Genomic DNA, 13,241 nt, shown 5'->3' with positions numbered 1-13,241 from the left:
CATTGTGGTACAATAGGAGGCAAGGGATAATTATCCCTTAAAAAAAGTTACATTATCATACAAAAGACGGAGTTAGCGAATAAATCAATATTAGCTTACAAAAGTAAATGATATCTTTAGTGGATAATGTATACCTGCACAAAGTGATTTCCAAGATGCAGCACTTGATCAGTCAATTATTCTACAAACTTCTCCTTAAAAGTCGTCAACCATGTATTTTGGACATAGTCAAAAAATATTTTATAACGTGTGCACTTGTTTGTAAAGCTTTTCAATCGTTCATTATACAATTCTTCATCCAAAGATTACAACAATAGTTCCCAAACATCCATGATATTTTGCCACTCTTCAGCCTTATCCACCAAGATTTTGCATTTTGCCTTGACATTCTTTATGATGTGGAACACACATAACAAGTTGATTGAAGAAGAAAACACAGTCTCTAATGCATTCATGAAAGCAAGATCCCTATCATTGACAATTACCTGAGATAACACATAATCTTTCACAAATAATCCTTTCACCTTATTTAAAGCCCATTCAAAATTATTCGTTCTCTTAGAACTTAAATAAGCAAAGGAAACAATGAAATTCATGTTTATTGAAGTGAAACCAACGATTTCCAATATCAAAAGACAATATTTGTTTGTCTTGTAAGTTGTATGACAAATCGACATTGTTGGAAATGAATTTAGGAGTTTGATGGAATCTGTATGTGCTCACATTATATCTTTGACGACATCTTCATTGTCTAGCCTTCTAAACCGGTAAACATATCCGTTGCATTCTATCAACTTCATCAAATGTTGTATTTTTGTTCTTGGTCCTCTTTGTTTGCGACGATATCTTTGACATTCATTGTATATGGTTTTAATGGTGCTGAGATTTGTTTGATCTTGATCTTTGATTGTCAACAAAATTTGACCAAGCTTCACCATGTTTTTGGTCAACTGGTTAATCATAGTTTTTTCTTCACTACTTACGACTAACATATGAATGACCAAGTAGTGTTGTCATCACTTTATGGTTATGGAAACCACATTCTATAGTAACTCTCCACCATATGATTCTCACAAACCTCTCTTTTAATTTAAAAGGAAACCTATATTTTCGGGTTCTAGTTGACACCCACATTTTTTTTACTTACTTCTGACTTACAAATCTCAACTACAAACCCATGCTCTTTTCCCACACGTGAAGCCCAATTTAATAATTTATCACGCTCTTAAAAAACCTAAAAAAATCAAAAAAAATTATTCAATAACAAAGCACAAGGCTTCACAAAACACATGCATCTGTCATGAAATAATTAGAAAAGCTAGGATAACTAGGTTGCGACTACATTTCAGTGTCTTTAGCACCAACATTTTGATCATTATCATTCTCCATACCATTATCATTAGGCTTGACTCCATATAAAAGGTCAAGTTGGTAAAAGAATTGGCTTCCATATTTCCTCATCCATTTGGCATTGTAACATCATCAGATATAAATGTATGCCAATCCATTGACCTACAAAAGCAATATAAAAAAACTAGTTATTTCTATAAAAAAAAGTGTCTACTACATAATTTGCAGCCTAAACGGAATCAAGATTTCATTGTTTACCAAGTTCTGTTACACAATGAAATTGTGATTCTGTTGTGTAGTAATTTGTCTAATAGAACGAAATTTCGATGTATAGTAATTTGTCTAACACAATGAAATCACAATTTTTTGTGTTATACAAATTATTACACAATGAAATCACGATTCTATTGTGTTACATGAGGGATGAACTTGTAACATGATGGATTCATAATTCTATTGTGTAAGCCAAAATCCGAAGAAAAAAAATAAAATGATGATTTTGTTGTGTTTACAAAAACAAAAAAGAAAAGAACTTTAGCAGCGAGTGAAAAATGGAAAGAAAGGGAAAGAGAAAAGAGGAAGAGGAAAATGAATGAATGAAGAATGGGAAGGGAAAGAGTGAGTATTTTGGGACGGATGGGGAAGACTGAGGGTGAGGAATGGTAGTTTGGTAACAACTCTTGGTTAGTAGGGACCAATAATACTCCCTTTAATGTTTTACTTAGGCAATGCTTTGGGCTACAAATTTAAACATTATTTTTAGGCACTAACTATATCCACTTCCCTTTATTGCTTATCCACTCCCCTTTCTGAGTGAATAGATGAGTGTACTTTTTGGAAAAGAAATTAAAAATGAGAATGAATAAGTAAAGAAGGGGAATAGATATAGCAACTGCCTATTTTTACATACATTTTCAATGAAATCACTTAGGCTCTGGCTGCCCAAATAAGGCACTTTAGAAAAATGGTTTTTTACGACGGTTATTAAGTGTTTTTAACGACGGTTGTAAACCATCATTGTATATAACATCGTTGAAACGAAATTATTTTTTATGACGGTTATTATAATAACCGTCTTTGAAAGTTAGAACAATTCAAAGATGGTTATTATCGAATAACCGTCTTTAAATGAAGTGTCTGGTTCTACATTCAAAGACGATTATTATCTAATAACCGTCTTTGAATGCTCTGTCTGCTTTGACATTCAAAGACGATTATTATCTAATAACCGTCTTTGAATGCAGTGTCTGATTCGACATTCAAAGACGGTTATTAGATAATAATCGTCTTTGAATGTAGTGTCTGGTTCGAACTTCAAAGTCGATTATTACATAATAACCGTCTTTGATTGTTATATCTGGTTCGATATTCAAAGACGACTATTATGTAATAACCGTCTTTGAATGCAGTGTCTGATTTGACATTTAACGATGGTTATTACATAATAACCGTCTTTAATTGTTACATCTGGTTCGACATTCAAAGATGGTTATTACATAATAACCGTCTTTGATTGTTACATCTGGTTCGACATTTAAAGACAGTTATTATGTAATAACCGTCTTTGAATGCAGTGTCTGGTTCGACATTCAAAGACGGTTATTACATAACAACCGTCTTTGAATGTTACATCTGGTTTGACATTCAAAGACAATTATTATGCAATAACCGTCTTTGAATGCAATGTCTGGTTCAACATTTAAATACAATTTTTAGATAATTTTGAATTCCCCACATAATCACTAAAATAATCTTCCAATATGTGCTATGACCCATATTTACAGAGATCCTCAAATCCCATGTAATAAGTTTTGAGAAAAAGCAAAAGAAAGTTACGATGCATGCTCACGTAATAAGACTGCACTGACAAATATTGTGGAGGGTAATAAACATGATAAGAGATGCTCTCGCAAATAAAGAGTTGTTGTAACAAAACATTTAACAAAACACATAAGTTACAGGCAAACAAGCTAATTAATCGAATAGTTGCATCAAATATACACAGTTAATTAGAACTTAGAAGTTCTCGGGCACTAACCATAAGGAACTGGAAAACGTTTCAACAGGTAGTATTCTATAACAGACATACATAAGGAGAAGGTCATGGAAAAGGTGGTTGTGGCGTAGAAACCTGCACACAAGACATTCAATCCTGTGAATAATTTCAAACAGAAAACTAATAAGGGACGATTATTACGTGAGAGTCAGACAGGTTCAAATCAAAAAGGATTAATATTAAATCACAAAAATCATGAAACATTTTTAACTATTTGTTATGTTGACTTCGATGGAAGACTCCACGTTCTAAATTGATCTCATTTTATAGAGGTGTGGTATCTATAATTAGGAGGAGAATTATCGATTTTGCATGCCTATGAGAAATTAAGTAGTTACTTCGTCGGTACATTGGCAAAATTAAATTAAATCGAGAATAAGGTACATTGAATTTCCTGCAAAAGTTGGGTGATATGTTGTCAAATTAATTCCTTTGTCATGATTAACAAAATTAGATAAAAGAATTTGAATCGATCTATGCAAAGTCGTATCAAAGGAGAGTTTAATTACCTATCACAAATTCTTGGTCAATGGTTATAGACGTAAGAGTTTAGAAGAGAACAAGGAGGAAAAGTAAATTAATGATAGGATTTTAAGAATCAACTGGTAAGGTGAAGTAGTAGATGGGTGGAGAGAAGCGGCAAAAGTTGCAATATGCCCATGGGAAAGAAGTTGCAATATGCCCATGAGCAGCTTATCACGTTAACAGGACCACCAATTTCATTTTTGGAGGGTTATTTGTGAGTTTGTATGGTAATAGTAATTCGTACAGGGGAAGGTTATATATATTTTATAGTTTTTTGGGAACCACGAGCAGGTATATATGGAAGGTGCAAGGATGATGTATATGTAAGGACCAATTAATGAAGTCCGTGGTGCATTTAAATCAATCTTACATAATCATTTATACAAAGACAGTGACCATCATGTAATCAAAGGATCACATGAAATACTATGATATGATCATGAAGAAGAGAGAGAGAGAGAGAGAGAGAGAGAGATTCATTGACAATTGACATCAACAAAGACTATATATATGTTGAGAGGAAGAGTTTTCTTAATTGGACAAAATTAGACATATATACAATGAGGTTGACACTAGTTTAATTTTGTAATACATTTGGAATCATAGTTTACTAGTTGAGTCATTCATCATATATTCATATTGGAAATTAATTTAACCTAGCTAATTAATGTTTATATAAAAATTTTCATTAATTTTATTTTATATCGGGTCCATACTTATGATGAGTATATTTTTTTACTGCAAAATGACGAGTAGGAGTAGATGATATAGTAGTAATTAAGTTATAGACTTTAATCCTCTAAAAACAAAGTTATAGGCTTTAATGGTATGCAACCATAAGTCTTTATTTCTACCAGTTTTTTTCCCCTTCAACTTTGGGCCTGTTTATGCCACGTAAAAAAACTTTCTAGGTTTTATACAAACATTATTTTTTGTGTTTTTTTGTAAAAGCTTTATACATACATTACTCATTGTTTTATTTTTTACTCAAATTAAATTTAATGTATGATACCATCTTTTGCATTTTTAGTGATATATACTACATTTTCTTATTAAAAAAAATGATACTACATTTTTAGAAGAACTCATTACCATTTTAGTGAATAGAACTGATTTTTGTTTTAGTCCATTTCAAGTATACAATTAAAAAGATGCTAGTGTATGTGACTTTGAGATTTGATATCGAAATTAACCCCTTGAATTGAAAGGAGCTCGCTTGTAAGTTGTAATGGGGCCAAATTATCCTATAAATGGGGTCTTTTTAGAAACTATTTCCCAGAATGGGTTGTTTCTAAAGATTTTCCATCATGGGTCTTTGTTTTGCACGTGAAACCAGCCATCCATGCATGCATATCGCCTGCATGCATGGCGATTTAGCACCCCTTTGTCGCCACTATGCCTGGCGATTTGTCTTTGGCATGCAAATGACGCAGGCTTTGTGCAGAGGGTGCAAGCTAGGGGGTCACGGGCTATGCTGGTGTCACAACCAGGGATGGCGATTTGTGTGGAGCCTAAATCGCCACTTGTATTGGCGATATGTGGTTGCTGTGCTTTTAAATAGCAAATTCGTGGGATGCTTTGTGCCTTAAAAAAATGGCTGAACCTGTGTCAATGCTTTTGGTGTTTGTAAAGAATTTGTCAGTCTTCTAAGTGTTTTTAAATTTCTCTCCAGTAATTTCTCTATTATGTTGTATTAATTTATTTATTAATTTATGTAGTATCGTTTTTATTTATTTGAAGTATGTTTGATGTGCCTTTAAATAGAAAATTCATGTGGTGCTTTATCCTTCATGGTTTGTGCCTCTAGAGAAAATTGTTGAGTCTGTGAATGCATTGTGTTCGTGGGTCTAAAAATTTTTGAGGCTGTGAATGGTTTTGTGTTGGTGTCTCTAAAAATTTTTGAGTGTTGTAAGTGTTTTTAAATTTCTGTCAATCATTAATTTCTCTATCATTTTTATTTATTAATTTATGTGGGATTGTTTTTATTTATTTGAAATAATTATTTTGAGTCTGGGATATGCTTTCTTGTATGCTTCATGGTTTGTGCCTCTAAAAAAAATTGTTGAGTATGTGAATGCTTTTATGTTGGTACCTCTATAAATATTTGTAAGTCTTCTATATGTTTCTAAAGTTTGTCTTAATGACTAATTTCTGTTTTCTTGCATCATTTTTATTTATTAATTTATGTAGGATCGGTTTTATTTAGTTGAAATATTTATTTTGAGTCCGGAATAAATTTGAAGTTTCAACAAACATCATTTTTATTTATTAATTTGTATGGCATTGTTTTAATTTATTTTAAGTAATTATTTTTAGTCTGAAATAAAATTTGAGTTTCGAGTATTTTTTGTAATTAAATATTTTTATTTTGAATTTATTAACTTTAGCGTTAATTATTTATAATAGGAAGTTAGTAATGAATTGTTCTACCTTTAAAATGTATACTTTGGAAGGTTTCGTTCGGCCTTTAAAATTTTTGAATAACTAACTTAATATATATATATATATATATATATATATATATATATATATATATATATATATATATATATATATTTGAGTTTTTATATTTGAATAACAAAATATATTCTAGAAATACTCAAATTTAAATATACACTCCAAATAAATTAAAATATATGCAATCACAATTTCAAATAAATAACAATATATATATATATATATATATATATATATATATATATATATATATATTATAAATACTAAAATTTAAATATACAATCCATATAAATTAAAATATATGCAAACACAATTTTAAATAATTAACAAAATATATATATATATATATATATATATTTGAATAACAAAATATTTTATATAAATACTACAATTTAAATATAAACTCCAAATAAATTAAAATATATACAAACACAAATTCAAATAAATAACAAAATATATATATTTGAATAACAAAATATTTTATATAAATACTAAAATTTAAATATACATTCCAAATAAATTAAAATATATGCAAAAAAAGTTAAAATATATATATATATATATATATTTGAATAACAAAATATATTATGCAAATAACAACATTTAAAATTTTTTTCCAAATAATTTAAAATACATACATAAATTTAAATTAATAACAGAAAATATTTTTCAATTAACAACAATGAAATTAATTAAAATATATTCTACAAACAAATGTAAATACAAAAAAAATTATTTGCAAACAAAATAATAACTAACGTATCATATATTTAAATAATAATGTAAGATAACTAAACAAAGTAATATAAAATACCAACTAAAACTATAACATAGCATATGTATAACACAAATAACCGCCAAAAATCTAAATCAAATACTAATAATATACCAACTAAAACTAACGTAGTATATATATATATATATATAACACAAATATTAACATACAAATCTAAAAAACCTAAACAAAATAATATTAACAATTCAACTTAAACTAAGTAGCATATATACTTAAAAAACATAAACTAAATAGTCCTAACATACCAACTATAAGGTAACATATATATAATCCAAATAATATTAATATTTGAAGTATGAAAGTTAAAAAATAACTTACCAGGAAAGGAGGAAAGCAAGAAGAAAGGAGTTAAAAAACCACCAAAAGGGAAGGACTAAGCAAGAAAGGCGACGGACGAAGCAAGGAAGGCAGAAGGGGAGCAAAGGTTTTCTCTGATCGTGCATGTCCAAGGTTCTTTATAGAGCTGCAAACCAACTTGTCAGGAGGAGTGACGATATGCCCTGTGAAAAGCAAATCGCCAGCATGACTTAAGGGGGTACTATAATGCTCTGGTGCCAACTCTTGAATAGAATTACCTGTAACAAGTTCAGTGCCCAATAAAATGTTGGACAAGTAGTCGTATAGTTTTCCTGTCAATAGGAGATTATTGGTCTCGAGTTAGATAAAGTGCATGGTATAAACTATTCTTTGGTACTAGTAGATAGGAAAGAGCAAACAAACCTTGCCAATCTGTAGTGCAGGGAATGAAACCCAAACAAATACAAGAAGGCCAAACTCCTTCCAATATACATTTTCAATAATAGCCACCTGCAAAATACACATTAGTTAGATATGAAAGTCACCTCACATCCATAAGAACTCACTAACTTTTTATTTAGATAATCTACATATGACTGCACATGCTAAATTTATAGTTATCAAATTTTTAAATAAAAATTAGATTTTATTTTTATGTATTATTGAAAAATCATCATAAATATAATTTTTAAAATTGTTATCATATATACAAATCAATAACCTTTCTAACCAGACTGTATATAATAATCATTAAATGAGAGTAAAAAATGTTTACAAGTATATTTAAATTATATTCTAAAAAAATATCCACTGGGAAGAGGTTTGTATTCCACTTCAGCCCTAGAACGTACACCAAAAGGAAAGTTGCATGTACGCTGACATCAGAAAGAAATTGATCTGGTAAAACTTTAATATGATTTGGTCCGAACTCACCGTTTGATACAGGATGTTTACCAGCTTCCTGAATTGAAACAACATGTGTTCATACAATTAGCCATAAATTCCAGATTAAATATATACAAAAACACAGATAATTAAACTATTAATCAGAAAACCTTCGTAAATTGATCTTTTATGATCAATAAATCCAAAGACACAAAGTTATTAACAAAATATTACTTTCTTCTAGTTAAATTCTATTAAATTCTGTTGTTTATTATGGTAACATGTCAGTTAAAAATATGCAGTGAAAATATAAATGATTAGTTAAAGGAGACCTTTTTTTATTATGGTTTCCTTTTTCCATGTTTCAATCCCCTTAAACAATGATTTTGTTGATGTGCCTGCAAGACAATAAAATACGTTAGAGGGGTAGCATAAAGAAAAATGACTAATTGAAATCACAGTTAAAATAATTGTTGCCTAAGAAGAGAACAATAAGCAATATAGTCACAATCCAATATGAAAATACAACGTTGAAGACCACTCCAATGGTGATGCCAAGCATGAGCATTGGTTGAATGAGAAGTGCCAAATCATAGTCAATGATGGGCATATTCAATGTAGGATGTCTTAGCTTAAGGTTGTAGTAAACAGTTGACACGACATATATGACCAATAAACAAAGCATGCATTTACAATTTCGTAGAATTTTTATCAAGGTGAATATTCTATGGCAAAAATCATATAATCATTAAGTAATTATAAGGTCAATCTAGTATACAAACTCCTCCACATACCAAGATGCGATATTCTTAACTAAAATTGCATTAGAGACATGATGAAAGACCCACCTTCTTCCCAATGGCAGGAGAGTTGTCAGCAAACCATGTATCCTGCCTCTCAGATTGGCAGTGACCAAAACATGAATTTATGAACAACCCATTCTGACGTGATCTCATTGCCAAGGTACATCTTTTCTCTGTACATCTTTTTTCTGTTATTTTTTTTTAATTGGTCCACTGTGTGGTGCTAATAGTTTGCAAGTTCGTTTTATTTCTATTTTCTAGCCACACGATGAGAACAAAATGATGGTGAGCTTTACTATCATTAACTTTCACAAAATCCCCCAATATAAGATGCAGTAAGTTAATTAACAAATGAAATCTTTATCATAACAAAAAGTTTATTTCATTCTTATTATAAAAATAGCAGCTATTATCAACACATATACATCTTTGTTTCACCTCTAAGTTCAATGGGACATCTTTATCATAACAAAAAGTTTATTTCATTCTTATTATAAAAATAACAACTATTATCAACAAATATACATCTTTGTTTCACCTCTAAGTCCAATGGGACATCTTTAGAATAAGTCCAACACGGATATAAAAAAAATAGGGAGGTGACTGGTGCAGTGGTGCCTTAATTGCATGGGTTATTTTGTGGTAATGATTCAATGTCGGACAATGCGTGGTGTTGTGTTGGTATGCACAGTGGTGTGAAGTGTAAGCTTAGTTCCAATGTAAAATTAAGTGCCTGAAGTGTCATCAACATCATGCCTCAGTTTTTTATATGTTAAAATTGTGATTGTGTACACCTAACTGGTAACCAAAAAATAGATGTATCTACAGCTAACATTACAAAAAACATGTTACTATTATCAAAACTGAATGAAGAAAGTTGGAAGTCGGCAAAGTTCATTAAGACATGTTACAATTCAAAGTTTCAAAAACAAAATAAGCAAGATAAAAAAATAAGAGTTAAGCAGAGGTATTTGTATATTCTCCTATTATCAAATCAAATCTATATACTGCAACGAATGCTATTGCAGATACTACATTAATATTGTAAGCTAACTATTTTTCTTTTAGTTTTTTTTATTTCATCTTCTTGTCAGCCTCCACAGAATTAAACACCGTTTCAATTTTCAATAACTCCAACACATCAAAATCTACCTTATCTTCAGCATCCCCAGCAAAAGAGGCACCATCACAATAACGAATTTTCACTCTGTTCCAGTTGAAAAAATCTGCAACCATAAGGAAACAACATGAGGAAATACGAGCTGGGGATGGAGAAAGCATAAATAAAATAGTTCAGGTAATTAAATTGAATGAAAACCTGGATTATCTTCAACATTATTGCTTAATATTCCAGTAAAAGGTATTTGTTTTTCCATGAATGTTGATGACCCACGCTGTGTTTTCTTGCGATAAACACATGATCTAACGTCATTACACCACCCACCTCCCTGCCACAGGATTTACACTTAAATACCAACATAATTTTTTATAGCACAAAAGGGAAGTAGCTTCATCAACACTTGGAAACATCCATACATGACATGTTCTGATCCCAAATAATTTATCTGAGTATTTTCAATCATTATCTTTTCACACACAATAAAAGTCAATTCCAACATTACTTACACTAGAAATGCTTAGTCATTAATCTTGACACAATTAAACTTGCATGGTATATTATTTCGGTATACAAATCTAAATCTATTAAGAAGATATAAAAATAAGCACGTGCTACAGATCAATTTGAAAGATCATATTCATGTGATACCTCTAAATTAACGATCCAGCTGTTTGCTCCTGATCCATATCCCCGATGCAAATGATAAGCAAGCAATGTTCCATCCAAGCAAACTGCGACAATGAAAGAAAAGAAATATATTTAGCTAACTTAAAGGGCTACAAATTGTTATCTATCACCCAAAAATAAGGCTCTATATATGCTTTCTTTAGTTGATAAAAGTGGTGGAAAACTACTAGACAGGACGCCAATGACAGATTCACTTAGAAGATTACTGCACAGGTTCAAACCGTAACTCCATAAGCAATTCTGCCATGTTGCAGCTACTCAACCAGCCCCTAGGTGTTAAGGGATCTCCCAGAGAAGGTTGTCCACCAAGCGAGAAAGTGACATCACGGATTCAAACCCACACTGATGGAAAAGGTGGGAATTTGTACCAGATCCTTAACAACTAATATCAGCCAGCATAGGCTCTGTAAATGCTTTAGTTTCTGAGTACATGCCTTCATATTTTTAGTCATTTTTTAAAAATTAATTGACATGCAACAATACTTTCAAGCAATTTCTAATTACATGAACTACTTTCTAAATAGCAATGGATCTTACTAAAACAAAAATCAGAACAACTAATCAAATCTGCTTCACAAACTCTCATTCATGAGATGAAAAAACAAAGAGGGTGAAGTTATACTGTACCTGCTCCTTTGCCAGCAGCACTTTGAATAACTGTGAGTCCAACCATGACAGATGTTCTCCCAAGGAGGGATGAATGTACCTGTTCTTGAGACTCCAATAAAGAGAACTCGGTTTCATTGAAGTGGTGATATTCATATGCAGAAAAGGAATCAACCCAGAAGCTGAAAACAAGTGTTGCAACAATGCAAAGCCATAAGAGGTTCCCCATTCTCATTCTGGCTGCTCAACATCCACATCCACATCCAAATTGAAACTCAACAATCGCTAAACATAAAAATAAAAAAAGCAAAGAACTTACTTAGTTTTTTTTCTTACCTTTGCCTTAAAGAAAAACAAAACCATATGAATTCAACACGAAAGGGACCAGCCTGTCATATGTCTTGATAATGGCATTGCCGCTGAAGAATAATATTCTTACTTTCATGTGGATTCCTCATAGTAGAAGAAGTGATTCCATTTTTCATTGTGTTTAAGCTGTGAACTTCTAAAAGAACTCCACGCTTTGATCCTTCGTGTTCTCTCATTTCATGACATTCAAAAACCTCATATTGTTTGATAACCTGTGTTTTAGGCACTTCTATAGTCTTGATTAAATGACTGATGTGAACATCAGGTGCACACCTCATCCATGATCTTTATTATATAAAAATCTGCACGGTTATTTGAATCATAGTGTGATAATATTCTTTGTCTTGAATCATAGTGTGATAATATCTTTTTTTATTCATAAGAATTGAACTCAGGTACCAAAGAGTTCTCTTTATAAGTGGTTTACGAAGAGCAATAACAAATAAATAACACCATGAATTTTTAATATGAAATATTCCTCAACTTGAGAAGGAAAAATTGCAGTAGCTCCTAATTCAAATAAAAGCCTCAACAATATACTGATCATTACATTCAATCAAAAAATTTCTCACAACTTGCATCCGCTAAAACAAAACACAATCAATTAGATAGTTTAATTATAATTTATAAAGCAAGTGATATGTGCAAAGCAAATTTTATTTCTCAATCACAGAATTGTGGTGGCCCTAATACACTTGTAATCTTTTGACAAGGGGAAAGATTTTGTTGTCGGCGTTACCTGAGCAAATATTTATAATGGAAATGTATTTTAATCAAACATGCTACCTGCAGATTTTCATGCCTATATATATCACCAACTGCCACACTTTGTTTTATCAAATTTGTTATATTTTCCTTCTGATGCTCAAGAAATTCGTTCACAGCCTTTGAACTTGATAGAGTCGCCAGCTGCTGCTCATTTAGTTTCATTTTTGCCTGAGAGAGAGCAGAGTTTTTATTTTTTTAATTTTTTTTTGCATTAAATCACGAATAAATGTAAAAATGTTGGAATATATGTTGCCTGATTGGCCTGAAAATGATGCAACTTGCAACCAATACTTGTATTTCTAATAGGTTGCCTCCATAAAGCTACCTTCCTTGTTCCTCAAACAAGGATTGAGGTATATCAACTTGTACAATCTGAAAATGACAAGATGCACAGATCTTTTGTGATAAAATATAAAATTTATATAATCCAATGTTTTGTTGCAGCATAAAATTCATTAAAAGAATTATTGGTAGGAATGGGCCAAAGAGAGGGAATCCAAATTAAAAGGTAACTTGTTTCAT

The 13,241-nt window shown here is 30.9% G+C and overlaps 2 protein-coding genes across 3 annotated transcripts; both read right to left on the bottom strand.

The window, feature by feature from the left end:
* Positions 1–257: 257 nt before the first annotated feature.
* On the bottom strand, positions 258–9,351 carry LOC114394824 (sulfite exporter TauE/SafE family protein 3-like). Of its 2 annotated transcripts, XR_003662852.1 has the most exons (8): positions 9,215–9,351; positions 8,699–8,764; positions 8,415–8,442; positions 7,905–7,991; positions 7,760–7,813; positions 7,503–7,684; positions 3,389–3,481; positions 258–1,512 (listed from the first exon to the last, which is right to left on the bottom strand). XR_003662852.1 is itself a non-coding variant. In XM_028356500.1 (7 exons), the coding sequence occupies exons 2-6, from the start codon at positions 8,725–8,727 to the stop codon at positions 7,640–7,642; spliced, it is 243 nt and encodes an 80-aa protein (XP_028212301.1). In that variant the 5' UTR covers positions 8,728–8,764; positions 9,215–9,351; the 3' UTR covers positions 3,303–3,481; positions 7,503–7,639. The 2 variants fall into 2 exon arrangements, 1 of the variants encoding a protein (XP_028212301.1); XM_028356500.1 differs by lacking the exon at positions 258–1,512 and having other exon boundaries at positions 3,303–3,481.
* A 35-nt stretch (positions 9,352–9,386) lies between these two features.
* Positions 9,387–11,880, bottom strand: LOC114395953 (pectin acetylesterase 10-like). Its single transcript, XM_028357820.1, has 4 exons — positions 11,604–11,880; positions 10,938–11,020; positions 10,488–10,617; positions 9,387–10,395 (listed from the first exon to the last, which is right to left on the bottom strand). The coding sequence occupies exons 1-4, from the start codon at positions 11,815–11,817 to the stop codon at positions 10,244–10,246; spliced, it is 579 nt and encodes a 192-aa protein (XP_028213621.1). The 5' UTR covers positions 11,818–11,880; the 3' UTR covers positions 9,387–10,243.
* Positions 11,881–13,241: the final 1,361 nt, after the last annotated feature.

This window comes from Glycine soja, chromosome 18, assembly GCF_004193775.1.
Source record: "Glycine soja cultivar W05 chromosome 18, ASM419377v2, whole genome shotgun sequence".
NCBI classification, from domain to species: domain Eukaryota; kingdom Viridiplantae; phylum Streptophyta; class Magnoliopsida; order Fabales; family Fabaceae; genus Glycine; species Glycine soja.
Note: the sequence above shows the minus strand (reverse complement) of the source record. Positions and strands in the feature narration are given on the sequence as shown.